We start from the raw sequence: 18554 nt of genomic DNA on the forward strand, positions 1-18554 counted from the left end.
ATTTTTTTCGGGATATTACTTTCTGGAGTAGATCATGGTCGTCGGATCCACAAGTTCTGTTGAAATTTACGGATTAATGTCTTAAAATTTTCGGCTTTCATTGCTGGAGTAAAAGACAGTGTCCAAGTTTACGTTTACTTCTCTGGAATTTTGGCCTATTCCAGAAGAATGTATTTTATTTGTTTATTGTTGTGGTATGAAAGTTTTGAATGAATGATTTTTTTGAATGAACGAGTTACTTGCCAAAATAAATTTCCGGGTATTCATTTTGTCAATAGCCAAATTTGGAAATAATTTTTCAATGAAACATTTCCTACGAAAATTTGATTGAAACTTTCAAATTTCAATCAAATTTTCGTACCATTAGTAGGGGATGATGTAACATGGTCACATTTTGAACTTTTGTAAATATACTTTATATTATTTTCTTCATATTTTTGCATTATATTTTCTATTCTTGCATGTTTCTTGTTCATACGCACAACATTTCAAAAGTGTATTCCAGTTCACATAGCACCGTTACAAATGAAACGAACTTCCAAAAAAAAAACCCAATGAACCCCTTCATGGGAAATGAACACTAAACGCACGCATACAAATAATCCCGTTCATGAACTGACAAATTTCACCCGCTTCTTCTATTGCGCGAATGTGTAGACCTTAGCGGGAGGTTTGGGGTAAGCGCCCAATTGCTTTCCCATGCGTTCTCTACAGCCTGGCAAGAATTAACCGGCGGGGGGATTCTTTATAATTATACACAGATGCGCGTCGAAACTAAATGGGTTGATCTGGGCAGCTTGAGAGTGAGGGAGATGTAGGATTGAATCAGCGCAGAACTGAACTCTGGGAGATTTCGGGTATTGGTAAAGGTCGTTGTCCTGTTTCGGCTAGATAACGTACTTCCGGTTAGAAAACCCGAAAATTAACACTCGCGTATATCTGAGGACCTATCGCAATTTCCTATCCAATTTGTCCTGGATCGTGGAAGAAGACAGAAGTGCGAGTGATTAGTTTGTTTCGCGATGTAATGTCGAGGTAAAACGGTGTTAGAATTCTTTGGCCCGAGTTAATTGTTTGAAAAATCTTTCCCTTTCCGTTAGGTGTTGTAAAAGTCCAAGCTAGATTTTGTGCGGTAAACGTGTGCGAGTGTTTCTAAAACCAAAGGTAAATATAAAAGAATGTGTGCTTATACCGGCATAGGCTTAAACCGCGTCGAACAGCCGTTCGACGGCTTTTTATTTGACAGTTTTCGTCACCGGCGAATTTCCCGCCGACTAGCGTTTTTCCGGACAGTTGAGAACCAACCGAACGGTTCTAGCGACGCGTAAGCCGAGGATCGGCTCACTGCGAATCACTCTCGCACGCTTCCACGTTTCCTGGTCGAACAACCCGACGCATCAGTCGGAAGTGGCCGACCGTTGCACCGCCGGCCTAGAGCGCAGACCAGCCGTTGACTACTTGCGCCGCCGCCCTGTCGTAGAACTGGGAAAAACTCACCACGCGGCGAATATCATCAGACCGCCGTTTCGTCACGTCGGAGCACCTGTAATACCGACATCATCACCGTAGAAGCGCTGCAGCGAACGTAAGCCCAACAAATGAGTGAGTAAAGACCTTTGACATGCGCATGATCAAATAGCCATATTATAGCACACGAAGCTTTTAGTAGAGTAGGTGGTTCTTGGCCGATAAATGTCGCTAGAACTTAAACCGCACACGATAGATAGAAAGATTTGAGGGGGAAAAGAAAAGTGAAGGAAGAGAATGAGGAGGTGAAATGAATGCCGTCCGCAAATAAAAATCTGTTGTAATTAATGTAAAATGTGTATAATGAGTGTATTTTTGTAGATAGTTTTCCCCGCAATGGTTGGCTCGGTTTAAAAGGAGTTTCACGTCGTTCGTTCAGTAGTTTCTAGTTTCTTCTTTTCTGTTTTTTTACTCCAAGTCTTGGGTTGCTTGGGAACCTCAACCCCCTCCACTTCCACTTCTGAAGCGTTACGGGTCAGTTTGAATTTAGGAATTGTGCCTGTGATGAGACACGTGAATGGTGGTATTTCTTGACTGGCTGAACGACGGGATTCTCCTAGTTTTCTTTTCGGCGCTGTTTGGTCCGATTCAAAGTCACTGGAAGGTTATCCAGGTCTGCCAAATCGTTCATTTATATTTCCGGGTTCTTTTACGAGAATCCGCCCTGAGGTTCAGACTCTTGCCGGGCAAATAAAACGTGACAAGCGGTCCTCTTCGGAGGTGGCGCATAAATCGCTTGTTTGAGTTCCCTGGGGAGCAATTTCGCAGACCAGAACCGCTAGTGCGTCTTGCACGCGCTACAAAGTTCTCTAGAAAAATTTCAAGTTTAAAATGATTCAGACAAATATTATTAAATTATGTATTGGAACGAAGACGAGCTGGTGGAGGTAGCGAAAACTCTCGAACAACTGGAAGATGAACCGGAAAACGTGGATTCCACAAATTTAACACCGACATCTTCCAAGAAAAAACCAAAGATTTTTTCGAAAAAAGAAACGGAATTTCAAATTAAAACCATGATTTGCCGCGCTGTTCGTCAGCTGTATACCAAATAACGCATAAGGATTATTCGAACAAAGTAGCGAAGGATGCTATGTGGGAAAAGATTAGTATAACTGTTTCCTCTGAACTTGGGAAAGTCATTGCAGTGCCCGAATGTCGTAAGTGTTGGGATGCGCTTCGAGAATCCACAAGGTAAATATTCAATATAAGTACAAAGGTTTGATAAGTAGTTTATTCCCGTTTTGCAGAGTTTACTTGGATAGATCAAAGCTCGAAAAGATAAGAGACAACCCTGCTGATCTTCTGGACCTGTATAGCGCAGACATACAGGGCAAATTTGATCTCTACCAAAGTCGCTAGCCATTTGCCGAAGAAATGAGCTTTTACATTCCTTCCTGTGCTCGAACGGCATATATGGTATCGCTTGGAAACTCAGGAGCCAATACTAGATTAAAAAATCCAATCGAAACTCACCAAACAACTCACCTCGAAAGCGAAGATTGGTCTCAAGAGTTTGATGTACGAACATTAAATTTTCCTTATTGATTTCCAGAAAACTCATTATTATACTTTACAGGGTTCATCAAGCACAGACACAGCTTTCATTAGCCCATCTACCAGCGGACGAACGAGTCGTTCCCGGAAAGGAAACGAGGCTAATCTGGATATGACTTTGATTACGCTGGCAACTTTCGTATCAGAATTTGTAAGTTCTCGCAGTTCTCAGAAGGAATATAAATTCAAGGAGTTTCACATCTATGACTTATTTATTATTTATATTGACTAAGCTAATACACCCATAATTGTGCACAATTCCCCACATGCAATGAGCACGATCACTTTGGAATGGTAGTACATCGATTTCAGCAAAGAAGTTTGTGAGCATTTTCGTATCTTGCTTGCTATTTCGTTCGGACGTCCGTGTCTTGGTAAATTAATTTGATCCAGTTGATTCAAACGACGCCACTCTCCTTCAATAAAAACTCCGTTCTCAATTCGATCAACGTGATCAAAATTAGATGATTTTAGAAGAAAATTGTGGAGTGCACAACAAGCACCCACAATAACTTTAACTTTGTCCGGATAGCACCTCATTGTTAGTAAGCCAAAGGCATTTTCAATGGTTCTGCGAGCTCGAGAAAGTCTGTGGTTGAAATTTTTTGTTCATTGGAGAGCGCACTTGCAACGCTATCTTGTTCGTCATTATGGCCTGAGTGTTGCAACCTCTTTCAGATGTTGTGACACAATGCAGTGGCTTCTTTATCCGAGAAGAAAGTGGGAATGCATCATCTCCAACGAAGAAAAAGGGAATATCTATCCCATTCACACTGGCATCAGGTGGTAATTCCAACAAACCGCAATCCTCCAGAATATCCTGGCCAAAGTTAGTTCTTCCAGAAATATTCATATCGCCATCCGCACCAGGAGATCCAACATCTATAAAATTGAAACGATAATCTGCATCACATGATGCCAAGAGTATGATGCTGTGGTAACGCTGCAATTAAGACTCGAATAATGTACTAAAACGCTATGAAATCGTGAATTACCGGCACTGTGTCACAACATCTGAAAGAGGTTGCAACACTCAGGACATAATGACGAACAAGATAGCGTTGCAAGTCCTTGACGCACACTCGCATATGTTAAAATCTAGAGCTTTGTGACACAGTGCCTACAATACTTACTTTGTAATTGTAATACAATGACCCTGCGTTTGGGGGACATTTAATGCGAATGTGCTTGCCGTCGATGGCTACGACGCAATTCGGCATGTTCCATTTACTACGGAAGTTGTTTGCCACACCCAACCAGTTCTTTGCTGAGAACTCCATGAATTGAGTTCCTGCTAGCTCCTCGTAAATTGCCTGACAAGACTCCCGCAAGATTTTCGAACTTTAAGTGGACCTAATGCGATAGTTACTTGCTCCATACTTCTCGAAGAAGAGTTCACCGGCAAGGTATCTACAAATATTAATCATATCATTTCACCGATATTGATGTCTGAAATGAAACATAAACGGTATACGCCAGTTTATGTTTTGCGCTAATGCAATCAGCCCGAGTCCATCTTTTTGGTTCAAGTTTATGCCGTATTCGAAGATACAGTTCGTCAAATTGCTTTGCGTCCATATGAAAGTTGCTGGTGAACTCGTCTGCCCAATAACGCATATCTTCGAACTGTTAATTATATCAAGGAAATGAAAATATTTATTTAGTAAATTACCCACCTGTTATTTAAAAAAAGCACACGATTTTGAGAATCATCCCTAAGAATACTTACATCCTTTGTGAACCTTCCTTTTTCTAGCCACATTTTGAGGTAAGGATTCACCCAAAATCTTCTGCTCCGCTTGTTCTTGCGGTTTCTGATTTTTGACAATATTCCAATCGACAGAACGGAAAGTCCCATAAACATAACATCAGATTCAGAATCCATATTGGTTCACTAATCATATATTGTTTAATAATTCAATAATCCCGAGCTGTCAACCCAGGAGCGGATTTTTTTTGACAATTGAGAGCTGTGGAGACTTTTTGGCGGAAAATTTTCCGTGATCAAAATCCCGTGCCAAAATCCGCGATCAAATTTTCGAGGTGTACAGTAGCCTTTATGAAGAACTAGCTTATACCAACGCGCGTTGCTGCGACTTTCAACGAAATAAGAGGAAAACACAATTTGTTCCGAAGCGCTATCTGGCGGGCAGATAATCCCCAATCAATGGCACACAAACACGCTCCATAACAAATGCCTACTATGTACAATTTTTTACGGTAATCGGTTAAGCCGTTTGGGAGTCTATAAATCATGTAGGGGAACATGGGAAGACTTGACCAGGTTTTGAGCTAAAAATGCATAAATCTCTAAAAAAGCCTTCAATCCCTCAAAAGTCATTGAGATATAAAGTGCAAAGTTATTGTGTGTCTTCATGATTTTTTGCAGAATTTTTATTATCATTTTGGAAAAGTTACAAAAGTTTTTCTGTGATCGTCCAAGGCGTGGGGACACTTGACCAAGAGAATTTTGAAAAATCATAACAAAAAATAATGACGTAAAACATACTGTAATTATTTTTTCCATATTGTCGAGATTCTTAGGTAGCAGTAAAATATATAAAACAGTTGCATTTGGTAAATTTTGATTTTTTTAATGCATTTCTTTTTAAGGATTAACTGTACTGCTTGCATTGCATGTTAACGCGTCGCTAAATCAGTTCTACTATTGCTAACTTTGTTTACTAATACTAAAATATAAAGACTTATGTTTGAGGTGGAATTTTTTTATGGCGTGATTAACATTAACAGTAGACACCAAAGCATAATAAATATCAGGAATTTTGCATCTTTCTTCAGCCAATTGCCACTTGGTCAAGTCTCCCCATAAAATTTTGGTCAAGTCTCCCCAACATTAGTTATTGCGTTCAATGTCATGCAAATTCTATTAATAACTATTCCAATGTTCCAATTTATGTAAAATCATTTCACTGCTTCACAAGGATTAAGATGGTATATTAGTAAGTTAATAGTGATTAGTAGTCGTGTAGATATGTCCACGCAAAGTTTGATAAAAAATTACATAATTTAATGCAAATTTATAAATCACGTAATATTTTCTGTAAGGAAAGGATTTTTCCTTCCAAACTTTTAAAATTACCTTAAGGGATCGAAACAAGTATATAAATATTTTTGAAAAAACTTTAAGAATCGAATAGAAGACGCCATAGCCAAAAATAGAATTTTGCGCTTGGTCAAGTCTCCCCATGTTCCCCTAAATACAAACATTGACTATTATATATATATATATATATATATATATATATATATATATATATATATATATATATATATATATATATATATATATATATATATATATATATATATATATATATATATATATATATATATATATATATATATATATATATATATATATATAGATATATATATATATATATATATATATATATATATATATATATATATATATATATATATATATATATATAGATTGACAGCTGCGATAACCACAAGTTGGTAAGGGTGTGAACATTTGTCGATATTTTAAAATTAGTTTTTTTCTTATTACATTAAGTATGACAGTCATAGTCTCGAAACGCAAACATCCACATCATGAAATAAGCCAAACGAATCTTGACACAACACGTTATCGCTTCCATCTTTATCCCTTCATTTCGTTTTGAAATTTTTTTGACAACCTCATTTAGGTATAGAAAATGTTTCCCCCTTTTTATTCTGCACTATAATGTCTTTTACCAGACAAACGGGTCACTGAACTGTTGAGGGAATTTCGGCTTATAACAGAACGCACTGTTTGAAGGTTCAATAAAAATCCTCTCAGATGGAAAACTTCCATCCTTAGGCAAACAGGAATTTCTATAATTTATCAGAAAATAAATTAATCTGATCCTCCGTATCCATCTGTCTAACTTCTTGATCAAAAAGGAACTTTTTGAACACATCCTTTACAATCCTCACCGACCTTTCGGCTTGCCCATTACTAGAGGGATTGTAAGGAGGGCTTTTCATTACTATTATTCCTTGCCTTTTTAGAAATGAAATAAAAACAGACGAATTAAAGGGTGGACCACCATCCGTAACCACCACATCTGGAAGACCAAATCTGGCAAAAACAGAAACAAATTTCCTTATCACCTTGCTTGCATCCGTACCAAACCTCATCCACTCTACCTCAATCCATTTGGAAAAACTGTCTATTATTAATAGAAACACCTTTTGGCCAAAATAAAAGAAATCAGCGTGAATTCTACTAAATGGACGAGTCGATGGAATCCAATGCGATCGTGAATTATCTTTAGGAACTACTGCCATTCTATTACATGATTCACATGAGTGGACAAAAGCTTCAATTGCTGCATTAATGCCGAACCAGTACACCGACCAACGAGCCATCTGCTTCATTTTTACAATACCAGAATGGTTCACATGCAATAATCTCAAAATGTTGCTTTGCATGGACTTTGGAATCACAACCCTATCCTGGAAAATTAAACACCCGCCAATCACCTCTAAATCGTATCGATTAGAGTGGACATTCACTAAATCCTTGTCAATTTTCTCAGGCCAACCATTCTGGTAATAAGCTATTAACCTTTGTAAAAACGCATCTTGTTTAGTTTCTCTGGCAATTTTAGAATAATCTATGGGAACTTCCTGTGTAAAATTAATACTATTTACGATCTCTTTGTCGCACTCTTCTGGAACACCCTGCTCAAGCGGAAAACGCGAGCAAAAATCTGCGTTAGCCATTTGAGCTGATGGTCTGTAACAAATGTCGAAGTCATAAATCGATAATTCTAAAATGTACCACTGCAATCTCGTAACATAAATTGAGTTTTTACCTGATTTGCCAAAAATACCTACAAGGGGTTTATGGTCGGTATAAGCCGTAAACCTTTGACCATATAGAAATTTATGGAATTTTTTAATAGTGCTCACTAAAGCCTGCTTCTAAGTGCAAAATGGGATAAGAACGCTGTGCCTTATTCAACGAAAAAGAAGTAAAGCTAATTGGTTTTTCAACACCGTTAACTACATTAGCAATGACACCACCCAATCCATAACCTGACGCATCTTAAACTACTACAATTGGCTTTTTAGGATCATAATATTCTAAAATGTTTGCATCCAATAAAGCCTCCTTGCTATCAGCAAAAGCTTCGTCACATTTGCTGTTCCATTCAAATTTTACATCTTTCTTGAGCAGTTGATATAAACAAAACAGTTTAGAAGACAGGTGTGGAACAAATTTACCATAATAATTAACGAGTCCTAAATATGCCTTCAATTCCGTTACATTATTAGGGGTAGATGCTTTACTTATTGTTAAAACTTTTTCAGGACTCGGAAGCAACCCTTTATCAGTAATAACATGGACTAAATAAGGTAAACTTGACACAAAAAATGAACACTTCTTCCAATTAACCTTAATGTTGGCATTGGTCAAACGTTCCAAAACCATGTCAAGTTTCCTACGACAATCATCCATATTAACTCCTGCAATCAAAACATCGTCTAAATAAACACAAACATTCTCTAAACCAGCCAAAACCTGCTCCATTACCTGTTGAAAAATAGCCGCACTAGAAGATGCACCTTGGGGTAAACGGTTGTATGTAAACAGACCCTTTATGGTATTAATTACCATAAATTTCCTAGATTTATGGTATTAATTACCATAAATTTCCTAGACCTTCTAGATCGAGCTAACAGAATACCTTACAACCAGATAATTTAGCGAACAGGTCCTGCGCAACAGGAAGGGGATACGTATTGGGAATAATCAACTTGTTTATGGAAACTTTACAATCAATAACCATCCTAATCTCCTGATTCTTCTTCATTACTACAACTACAGGGGAGGCCCACTCACTAGTCTTGATTGGTGTTATAACTTTTTCTCTTTCTAGCATCTCCAAACGCTCTATAACTTTTTCCTGTAATCTATACGGAACGTCGTAAGCCCTTCTAAACACTGGAGAATCTTCTTTCAACACCAAATCAGCCTCATACCCAACAATTGGAGAAGAAAAATCTTTATGGAAAACCTTGGAAAACCACTCCTTGATTCCTAAAATCGTTTTATCATTTCCATTGCTAATCACCATATTGTTGACCACAGAAGGATTTGCGAAAGCTTTTCTCCAACCAACATAAAAAACATCCAACCAGCTACGCCCTAACAAAGGTAAAAAGTCATTTTTGCTGTCTAAAACAATCAACTCTACACGTTTGTAAATACCATTTAGAACAACATCCACCGTAACTTTTCCTAAAATTGATAGCTCAGCTCCATTAACAACCAATTTCTTTCCGCATTTTTCTATCGGGTAATCAAAAAAAAAATTGTATAACCGTTTCCCTACTAGAGTGATTGATGATCCACAATCCACCCCCATTTTGATCGGACAACCCTGAATTAATACGTCAACGTTAATTTTGTTTTGCTGGAAACCATCATACAAGTAAATTCACCTGAATCATCCGAAGAATCGTCTAAGGCTGGCTTCAATCTGTTGAACAAGTGCTCTAAATTAGTACCGGAGCTGGAACTTGGATACTGCTCATCCGCAAATTTTACAGTTGGCTTCCGTTGGCTGTTGATGTACCTAAAGCATTTTTTCAAAACATGGCCTGGTTTTCCGCAAAAATGACAAACCATGCTTCGTTTGTTATTGTCGTATCTTCCCGGTTTTGATTTGCTGTTATTCCTATCTCTATTACCACTCATACTTCTATTCCTCAACACGAAACCTGACCTGCTTCTGCTTCTATTTCTTCCACGCATTTCATCTCGTCTTCCCAATAGCGTTTTTACTGAAGCCACCTGCTCAGCTTTTCCACCTAACATTCTAGCTTTCGATCCTGCCAACTCCCAATTTACCAACATGCGCTCCACCGATGCTAAAGTAAGATTTTCCTCGCCTAACATCTTCTGCTGTAAATCTTCATCAAAAACTCCCATTAAAAGCTTGTCCCTAATTGCCGTGTCTTTAAATTCCCCGAAACGTCAAAAGGGCAACCAGAATCTTTGTTTAATTTCAACTAAATTTGGGTTGTTCTCTCCTTTGGTTGATACAAAAGATTTGTTTTTGTTCCTTCAAACTTGTTTGTTCGGTTAAACTTAACATGATTTTGTTGTTTCAAACGAAATATTTGTTGAAACTACTGAAAAGCCAACAAATGAATTAGTTGGTAATTTCAACCAACAGTATTGATTGAATCAAACCTGAATCTTGTTTGTCACTATATCAAACGGGAAAATTGTTATTTAAAACCAAAATTTGTTTATTTTTACTAATTTTTTTCTGCGTGTATGAATGGTCGAAGCAACTATATCGCACTCCTTTGTTCGTGATTATGCAGAGTGTGATCAAATACAAATTAAATACGCCAAGGTACCATACAAAAGGGTAATCATTTTATGACTCACCACGCTATCAAATTTGTCTATCATTCGTGTTGACAGTTTGAATTGTAGAAGAAAAATTAATTTGGAAGCGCTGTTCGATCAAAGCATGCTGTTCATATATGATTGAAATTTTCATTTTATTTGTTTTCATTTTATAGAGTACTTGGCAATCTGTCACTGCATTTGTGTGTTCAACGATTTGTTTTCTTCCACCAGTCACAGGTGGAGGAAAACAAATCGAAAATAGCTTTTCGGTCGGATTTTTTATATGATTGAACCTGACCAACCGGTATAGACTTATCCAGCTGCATTGGTACTGTGCCCTTTTGACGTTTGGATTGGGAGGAAAATAAACCACTCCTGGGCTTAAGGGGAGGGCGGTAGTATAAAATTGCGAGATCTTGGTGTGCGTATTTCAAACGTCGATATCTACACAGTACGCCTCCTGAATAAGTTTTACAGCGACACAGAGCATTTCAACACCATTATAAATACTTCAGGCGAGCTATTTCGAACGTTTAAATTGGCTGAGTTTTATATATGTCAGCTGGAGGAAATCAAAACCCCAATTAGTGTGTGTGAAAGGAATTGCATAGAACTCTACAGCGACAAGGTCTACCCCAAAAAAGTCTTGGCAGACTTCAATTGGACAAAAAATGATTAGAACGGGAATTTGCAAAATATTTAATCCTCTTATATTGTTGGACATACAAAACGGCGATGAACAAGGTATGGATTTTTGTTGCATTTCTCGCTCACTTGTTTATGTACTTTCTCACATTTACAGTTAAGTGGCCACATTCCTCCCACAGCTCCGACAGGTGTGGTTTCAGCGCTGGCCTATATAGAGCACTCTTTCGGCGCGTGCTTGCCGTTACGGAAGAACGAAAGCAACAAATCAGGTGCACCCTGACGATGCCAAATTTTTCCATTGCCTCGCTAGTGCAATCTAACTACATTACATGTTACAAACGCCGCCGAACTCTCATACAGCAGCTAATTATTTCCAAAAGCTGCTTTCAGATTCGGCCTAGCGCGGGAGAAGTTGACTACAAAGTGGATCCAGAGTTAGTACACGAGGACGCAGACGATGAGCGATCAGATATCGAAAATACAGTGGAAAATGCTGATGAATTAAGCATTTTCCTTTGGAACCAAAAACCGAAATGCGCATCAAGGGAGAGAATGGAATAGAGGGTTGGGAGAGGAAAAAGTTGAAATGGGCGATTTGCAGAGCGTTTTCGTCGATTTATGGATCCGGATCGCAAGATGAAACAATGTAGTTCGAAAGGGAGAAAAGGGATCTGATGGTTTGCCGCTAAAGAAGGATCGTTCATTACCCATTCGGAACCGATGTCCATAATGTAATAAAGAGTTTGCGGACAAGTACCTGATGACGACGCACATTCGATGGCACACGAGTAGGTTAAGGTTTTACTTATTTTATTTTCTGTAAATTTCAATTATATACTGTTCACTGTTACAGGTGAAAAGCCCTTCAAATGTGTTCCCACTGTTCGAAAACATTCACTCAAACGATAACGCTGAAGATACACGTCAGGTTGCACACCCGGGAAAACTCCGTACGTGTGCGAATACTGCGACCGAGGGTTCACTCAATCCTACAATCTGACGGTGCACCTGCGAACCCAACACAACCAGATAATGTTATAAGACGCGAAGTCGACGTGCTGCCCGAGCACAAATGTCGAGTATGTAGCAAGGTCTACCGATCGGCGAAAAGTTTCCGGCTGCACGAGAAGTTGCATGCCACCGGGAAACTGTTCGATTGTCGCGATTGTGGTAAAAAGTATAACACATATGTGGCCAAATGCAAGGCTTCTAATACCGACGTGAAGGAAAAGACGTACTCATGTGAAATCTGCAGCCAAACATTCAAGCATCAGCAAAGCGGGGTGTACCACATGAGCAACAAAACCAAACACAAACGGTTCGACAGAGGTTTTGAGAGATCTGGAGACGGACGAAGGAGAGGCGATTTGCCGAAGCTAAAATAACTTTCTCGTTCCCAAATTGTTAAAGCTACCAAGTACAACACCGGGCAACTTGAGCAATTTGGACTGAGCATGTTTTGGCAAGTGGTGAGGATAGTGTATCCGTTTATTGGGTAGTATTTGGCGCACCAACATTAGTAGCGTAAATATCCAGCGCCAGACGCAGGTTCCGTTTGATGGATTCGATGGAATCGCTATCGACAGACTCTTCATCATCTCGACTTCCATGAGCTCATGCAGTACTTTATGATAAAATAACAATAGTCAACGCAGGCTACGGTCCGACCAGGATGTAGAATTCAACTAGATACATTCGACAATAATGGTTCGCAAGACTGGTAGTATATTCAACTGCTGTATGCTTTTCAAGAGCAGCTGATTCTTGGTGAACTATCGGAAAGGATTCAAAAGAAATGGCATTTGCTTACATTTCAGCATGTATCAAACAATTGAATTTAAATAATTTGTACCTTTTCGATTTATTTGAGGCATGATTTTCCTGGAAAGACAAATACCAAATATCAAAATATCAAAATAGCTCCGAATTTTTTTTAACGTGTCGAATGAATTATTTAAAGTCATGCAAATAAAACAATCAATCAGCCAAATTTCACACTTTTTTTCGTTTTGACAACAAATTCTGTCAAAACAAATCAGTTTCGCTTACGGTGTATTTTGCTATCCTGAATGAGCAGAGCACGTTTGTCAAACTTCTCCATCAACAAGTTTGACAAATTTCTCCATTAACAAGTTTGACAAACTTCTCCATCAATAAGTTTGACAAACTTCTTCATCGACAAGTTTGACAAACTGCAGCGTTACGCTGTTTGAAGTTTTGACAAACTGGTCAGTACACTGTTTGACAAATAGACAAATAATCGCATTGACAAACACGAATGAAAAATTTGGCAAACTGTGTTTGATCAAATATTTGAAGAGCCAGTACACAGCAGTTCAAATTTATTTCACGAAAGATGTCAAATATTTGACGTTATTACAAACAGTGTACTGGTAGCTTTATCAAACCGTTCCTTCAACTTTTTTATGATTTCCGAGTATTGCAAAGTGGATAAATCTTTAGCCGGATACAACAGTTTGAGTTCCTCAAACACTGCTGGTCCGTTAAGCGTTATAAACAAAGCTTTCTGGGAATTTTCCGACACGTTATTGTATGCAAAAACAAACCCCAAGCGCTCTACATAATTTGCAAATGAAGCACCTGGTACGTAGGGCTCAATCGAACCGACAATATTTGATGCCATTTCAAAATTTATGCGCGCTATCAAAAAAATACGGTCACTCTAATGAAGTTATAAAAGTCGCTTACCGCCGTCGATGTATACTACCAAACGAGCGAACGAAATCTTCCTACACGCCCCACACAACGTTTTAAGGACTATCCGCACTACGACGGGACGGGACGGCACGGCACGATATTTTTAGCTTCGGCTTCGCTCGGTTTGTTGATGTGATGGTGTTAGTAGCACGTCGTGCATCTGGCTAGAAAAATATCGTTGGGAAAGATATTCCTCGAAATGTCGTCGACGGCATTTTTGCATCGCCGTCGGCTGGAACAAAGAGAGAACGTGTGAGAGAGGCAAAGCAGGCAAGGTGATACCGCTGCTGGTGTGGGACTGCATGTCGTCCGCACACCAAGGAAAAAGACGTCGGTCATTTTTGCTTCTCCCCGTGCATGAGACGTATGCTGGAACCAAAGCAGCCGGTGCGAAAATGTATGCCTGGCGAGACTCACGGATAGCTGTTTTGTTTTTCTTCCGTTTCCACGTAGAAAAATAATCAGAATAAATAAATTTTGGTTTTAATTAACAATTTTATTGTTTGATATAGAGACAAACAAGATTCAGGTTTGGTTTAATTAATACTATTGCTTGAAATTACCAAAAAAAATAATTTGTTGGCTTTTCAATGGTTTCAACAAATTCGTCAAGTTTGAAATTCAACTAAACGTTTTGTTGTTTCAAAAAGGCTTGATTCTTCTGCGTGATGTTATCCTTACTGTTTGCGAACTAGACGTAGGTAATTCGAAATTCTAAAATTATGAAAATCTGTATACATAACTAGAGTTTTGTAATTTATACTGATTCTCGACTTGTGGGCAGATATTAGGTTTGTTCCAGTAGCAGAAGAAACTCCGGTAATTCCTCTGCTGGTGTGGGACAGCATGTCGTCTCTCCACATGCAAGGGCAGAGGCGTATGAGAGAATCAAGGAGACTGATTTGTTAGCAGAGGAATAGATTGCATATTGTCCACCCAGGAGGAAGAATATTCTCAGTTTGTCGTTATAGCAATCATGAAAGGAGGGAAGCGTAGAATAGGTTCTATGCTGCGCACGATGAGCTAAGAGATGAAAAAATACCGGCAGTATCCCAGGGATGCCACCCACATTTGGGAAATATCTGCAGGAGATATTTGAAAAGCATGTAACAAGTAATAAATGTCTGCAAGGTATTTTAAGTATTAAAGTATATTTAATAATGTATCGTCATTACTTAAGGAGAAAACCTCTGTAGAGAACGAAAAATATTAATGTTTTGTGAGTTTTTATTATGATTAGGGCGTACAAAGTCAAATGTCAAAATTAAATTCATTTTCAGTGGAAATTCCGGATAAACAGTTACTCGCCAATCACAGATGCGGTAGTAAACAAAAGAGAAAAGTTATCTACTACGATCTCTGTTCAGCAAGTAACGGCTTGTCAGGAATTTCCATACAAAAGAGAAATTTTCACGCCGTAATCATATGTTTGTTGAGAACTATAGCAAACATTTTGAAGCATCACACCTAGTTTAAATTACTAGGTAGATTTTTTTATAAAGATCTCGGTTCGGGCATCAACACAGTATAGTAATTTTTCGATTATGTCAAGGTCTGTCTGTATTTTAGAGTGATATATTCAAATCAAAACAAAAAATTACATTCAAACATTTACCTATGTATTTCTACAATCAGACAGTAATAAAAGTTAAAGTAAGTCAAAAATAATAAACTGGGTCAAATGGTGTGGCATCAGCGGGTAATTCAGAAACTTTAGCGAAATCTTCTTTCAGCACATTTGGGGAGCTATTCGCGCGAGTGCCGGAGGGTTAAAACTGTTGAACCACCCAAAATAAAACTTGAAGGAATCTGGCACAGTAACGTTTTGGGCAAATATCTTGACTATTAAAGCCAGGGTTTTTCAAAGAGACTGTAGTTCAGTTCTCGTTTTTTCAACATCCATAGAAATAGTCCCATCTCCAATTGTTAATATTCTCCTTCCAAAAGCAAAGTATTCTCATCAATTCAACAGTAAATGCATATCTCGGCATACCAATCATATTTTGCATACTTTGTTTTTCTTATGATTTTGCTAGATTTTCCTGCGGATAACTAACAATTCAGCGAATAAAAAAGAAATTGATTTTTTATCCGCTACACCAGACGTACAACTTGTAAAAAATCCTGGAACTTTTAACACAACATGTGGCGTATTTGGATCAAAACGTAGTGTGCTTTGGCTGTTTTGCAAAAAAAACGTGATATAATCGAAGGCGATATAAACGAGTATTGGTATAAACGCATAGTGTTATAATCGAAACATTACTGCAACGGTTAAGAATTTTGGAAACAGTACGTCGACAACTTTTTATCTCTATGAACAAGAGCATATGCGGCAACACTGGTTGCATGGCGTGCATCCGACTAGTGTACTATTTGATTTTTAACGTGTATGGAGGGTGTGTGTGAGAGAGTGAGATAGAGAGAGAGAAAGATAGGGCGTACGCGAGCGTTATAAGAGATCTGAAGAAGATAAACTAGTCTCATATACCGTTTGACTTTTTCGCTGTAAAGGTTATTACGACTAGGTGCGACTACGATTTGGCCATGGATGACGAGTTGCTAATAGAAGAGGTGCGAAAGTATCCAGAGTTATACAACTTAGCCCATAAACATTATATGCATACAAAGAAGAAGGAGGAGATCTGGAGAAAAATAGGAAACCTATTGAATTCGGATGGTAAGTCTGGTGACTAAAGTATGTTTCTACATTTATTGATAGTAAAAAAAGTTAAATTTTGAATTTGAAAGATTTAAAATTTTAAATTAAAATATATATAAGTGCATGACTGTCACGAACCTGATAAGCAACATGTCGACACCGACATACTTGAAACAAACAAAAATATAATATGTATATAGCTTAATCAGCTGAACTCACGCTGATGTTGTCTTCACGTTAACTTCATCGTGGAGAAGGGAAGTGATATAATTAGAGGGAGGGGGAGGATGCGTCGGGAATCATCTAACTTATTTTAGTATACGGGGTGGATGAAAGAAATGCAGAAGGGAGGTTGGTCTAAGAGGGGTGGTGGTGAGAGAAGCGGGGGGGTTGAGAGGTAGGAGGTGGAGGAGTAAATGGAGAGTTCAACACCGAACTTCATATTATACCTTCCATTTGAGACTAGGTTAGTGAAATTTGGTTCAGTCATCACTGAAGTGGCTTTAGTTCTGGAATTTGCCCGGGACTTCCAAAATTATCGATAGTGGATAATACATTACAATGATTTTTGATTCGCCGTCAGTGATCTAGGCCTGCGAATCGAAGTAATTTGATGTTCATTTCAATAGATTTTAAACCTATGAGGTATTACGATTGTACCGGTTCATACGAGAAATGTGACCGCAATAACCAACCTGTAACTCCGGAACCAAAAGTCAGAACTGAATGAAATTCAATTGCAGTCAATTGAGTTCCCCGGGGGCATCAAAATCCGTTATAGGTGACCAATGTGGTCAAAACTACTTTAATTGGTCATTAGTGATCTAGACCCGCAAAGCCAAGTAATGTTGAACGTATTTGAATATGTACTACATCATTTGGACATCATAGGGTTACCAGTTTATATGGGAATGGCTGTGTGACCATACTCTTCAACCCGTAACTCCGGAACCGGAAGTCCGATAAACTAAAAATTCAATAGCGTCTTATGGGAGCGTTATACTGTTCATTTGAAATTGAATTTGTGCAAATCGGTTCAGCCATCTCTGAGAAAATTTAGTGACATTATTTGACACACATAAACATACACACAGACATTTTGCGATTTAGACGAGATGAATCGAATGGGATATGACACTCGGGCCTCTGGGCCTCGGTTGGAAAATCGATTTTTGGAGTGATTGCATAGCCTTTCTTTATATATATATATATATATATATATATATATATATATATATATATATATATATATATATATATATATATATATATATATATATATATATATATATATATATATATATATATATATATATATATATATATATATATATATATATATATATATATATATATATATATATATATATATATATATATATATATATATATATATATATATATATATATATATATATATATATATATATATATATATATATATATATATATATATAGAAAGGCAAAAACCCAATGGGCCATTTTGTACAGCGTTTTCTTCCGTGATGCAATTTGATGTGGGATACCCTTTAATAGCGTTTTTTTCGAAATCGCGTTTTTCAAATTGGCGACACGATAACTCAAAAACTAATGCAGCGCCCATAGTTTTCGGCCAGCATCAACCCTGGCAAATTCCACGTGATGCAACGCGGAAGTAGGTTTCTTCATCAGCTATAGCCTTAAGCTAAGCTGATATTCTGATGCAATCGCGCTTTCCAAGCCATATGCTTACGAAACCGCGATAAACGGTTTGTTTAATTAAACATAAGTTGTTGTCGTTAGCCATAGCGGCGACACCGTTGTAGAAAACAAAGGCTTCCGCGTATGAATCATAATGAACTACTGATTCATTCACCGGGGACTTTACTCTCGCGAGCGAGGAAATAATGTTTTGTTTAGGTCTGAGACTCTCTCAGAGAGAAGTCTACACAGACGAAATGATAAAAGTCTTTTGCGTCAGATTGGAAGAGGCAGTCGTAATAAGTTAATTAGCGTTCGCACGCCTAGCAGGTGCCGCGTGAGGTGTAAGTAAGTCGGTAGAAGATAATTACGCTGAAG

General features: G+C 38.0%; 1 protein-coding gene and 1 pseudogene across 1 annotated transcript; one reads left to right on the forward strand and one right to left on the reverse strand.

The window, feature by feature from the left end:
* Positions 1–3646: 3646 nt before the first annotated feature.
* On the reverse strand, positions 3647–4969 carry LOC131687798 (uncharacterized; annotated as a pseudogene).
* Positions 4970–11985: 7016 nt separating this feature from the next.
* Positions 11986–12501, forward strand: LOC131687799 (zinc finger protein 14-like). The gene has a single exon (XM_058971890.1). The coding sequence runs from the start codon at positions 11986–11988 to the stop codon at positions 12499–12501; it is 516 nt and encodes a 171-aa protein (XP_058827873.1).
* The last annotated feature ends 6053 nt before the right edge of the window (positions 12502–18554 follow it).

This window comes from Topomyia yanbarensis, chromosome 3 (assembly GCF_030247195.1).
Source record: "Topomyia yanbarensis strain Yona2022 chromosome 3, ASM3024719v1, whole genome shotgun sequence".
Classification (NCBI taxonomy): domain Eukaryota; kingdom Metazoa; phylum Arthropoda; class Insecta; order Diptera; family Culicidae; genus Topomyia; species Topomyia yanbarensis.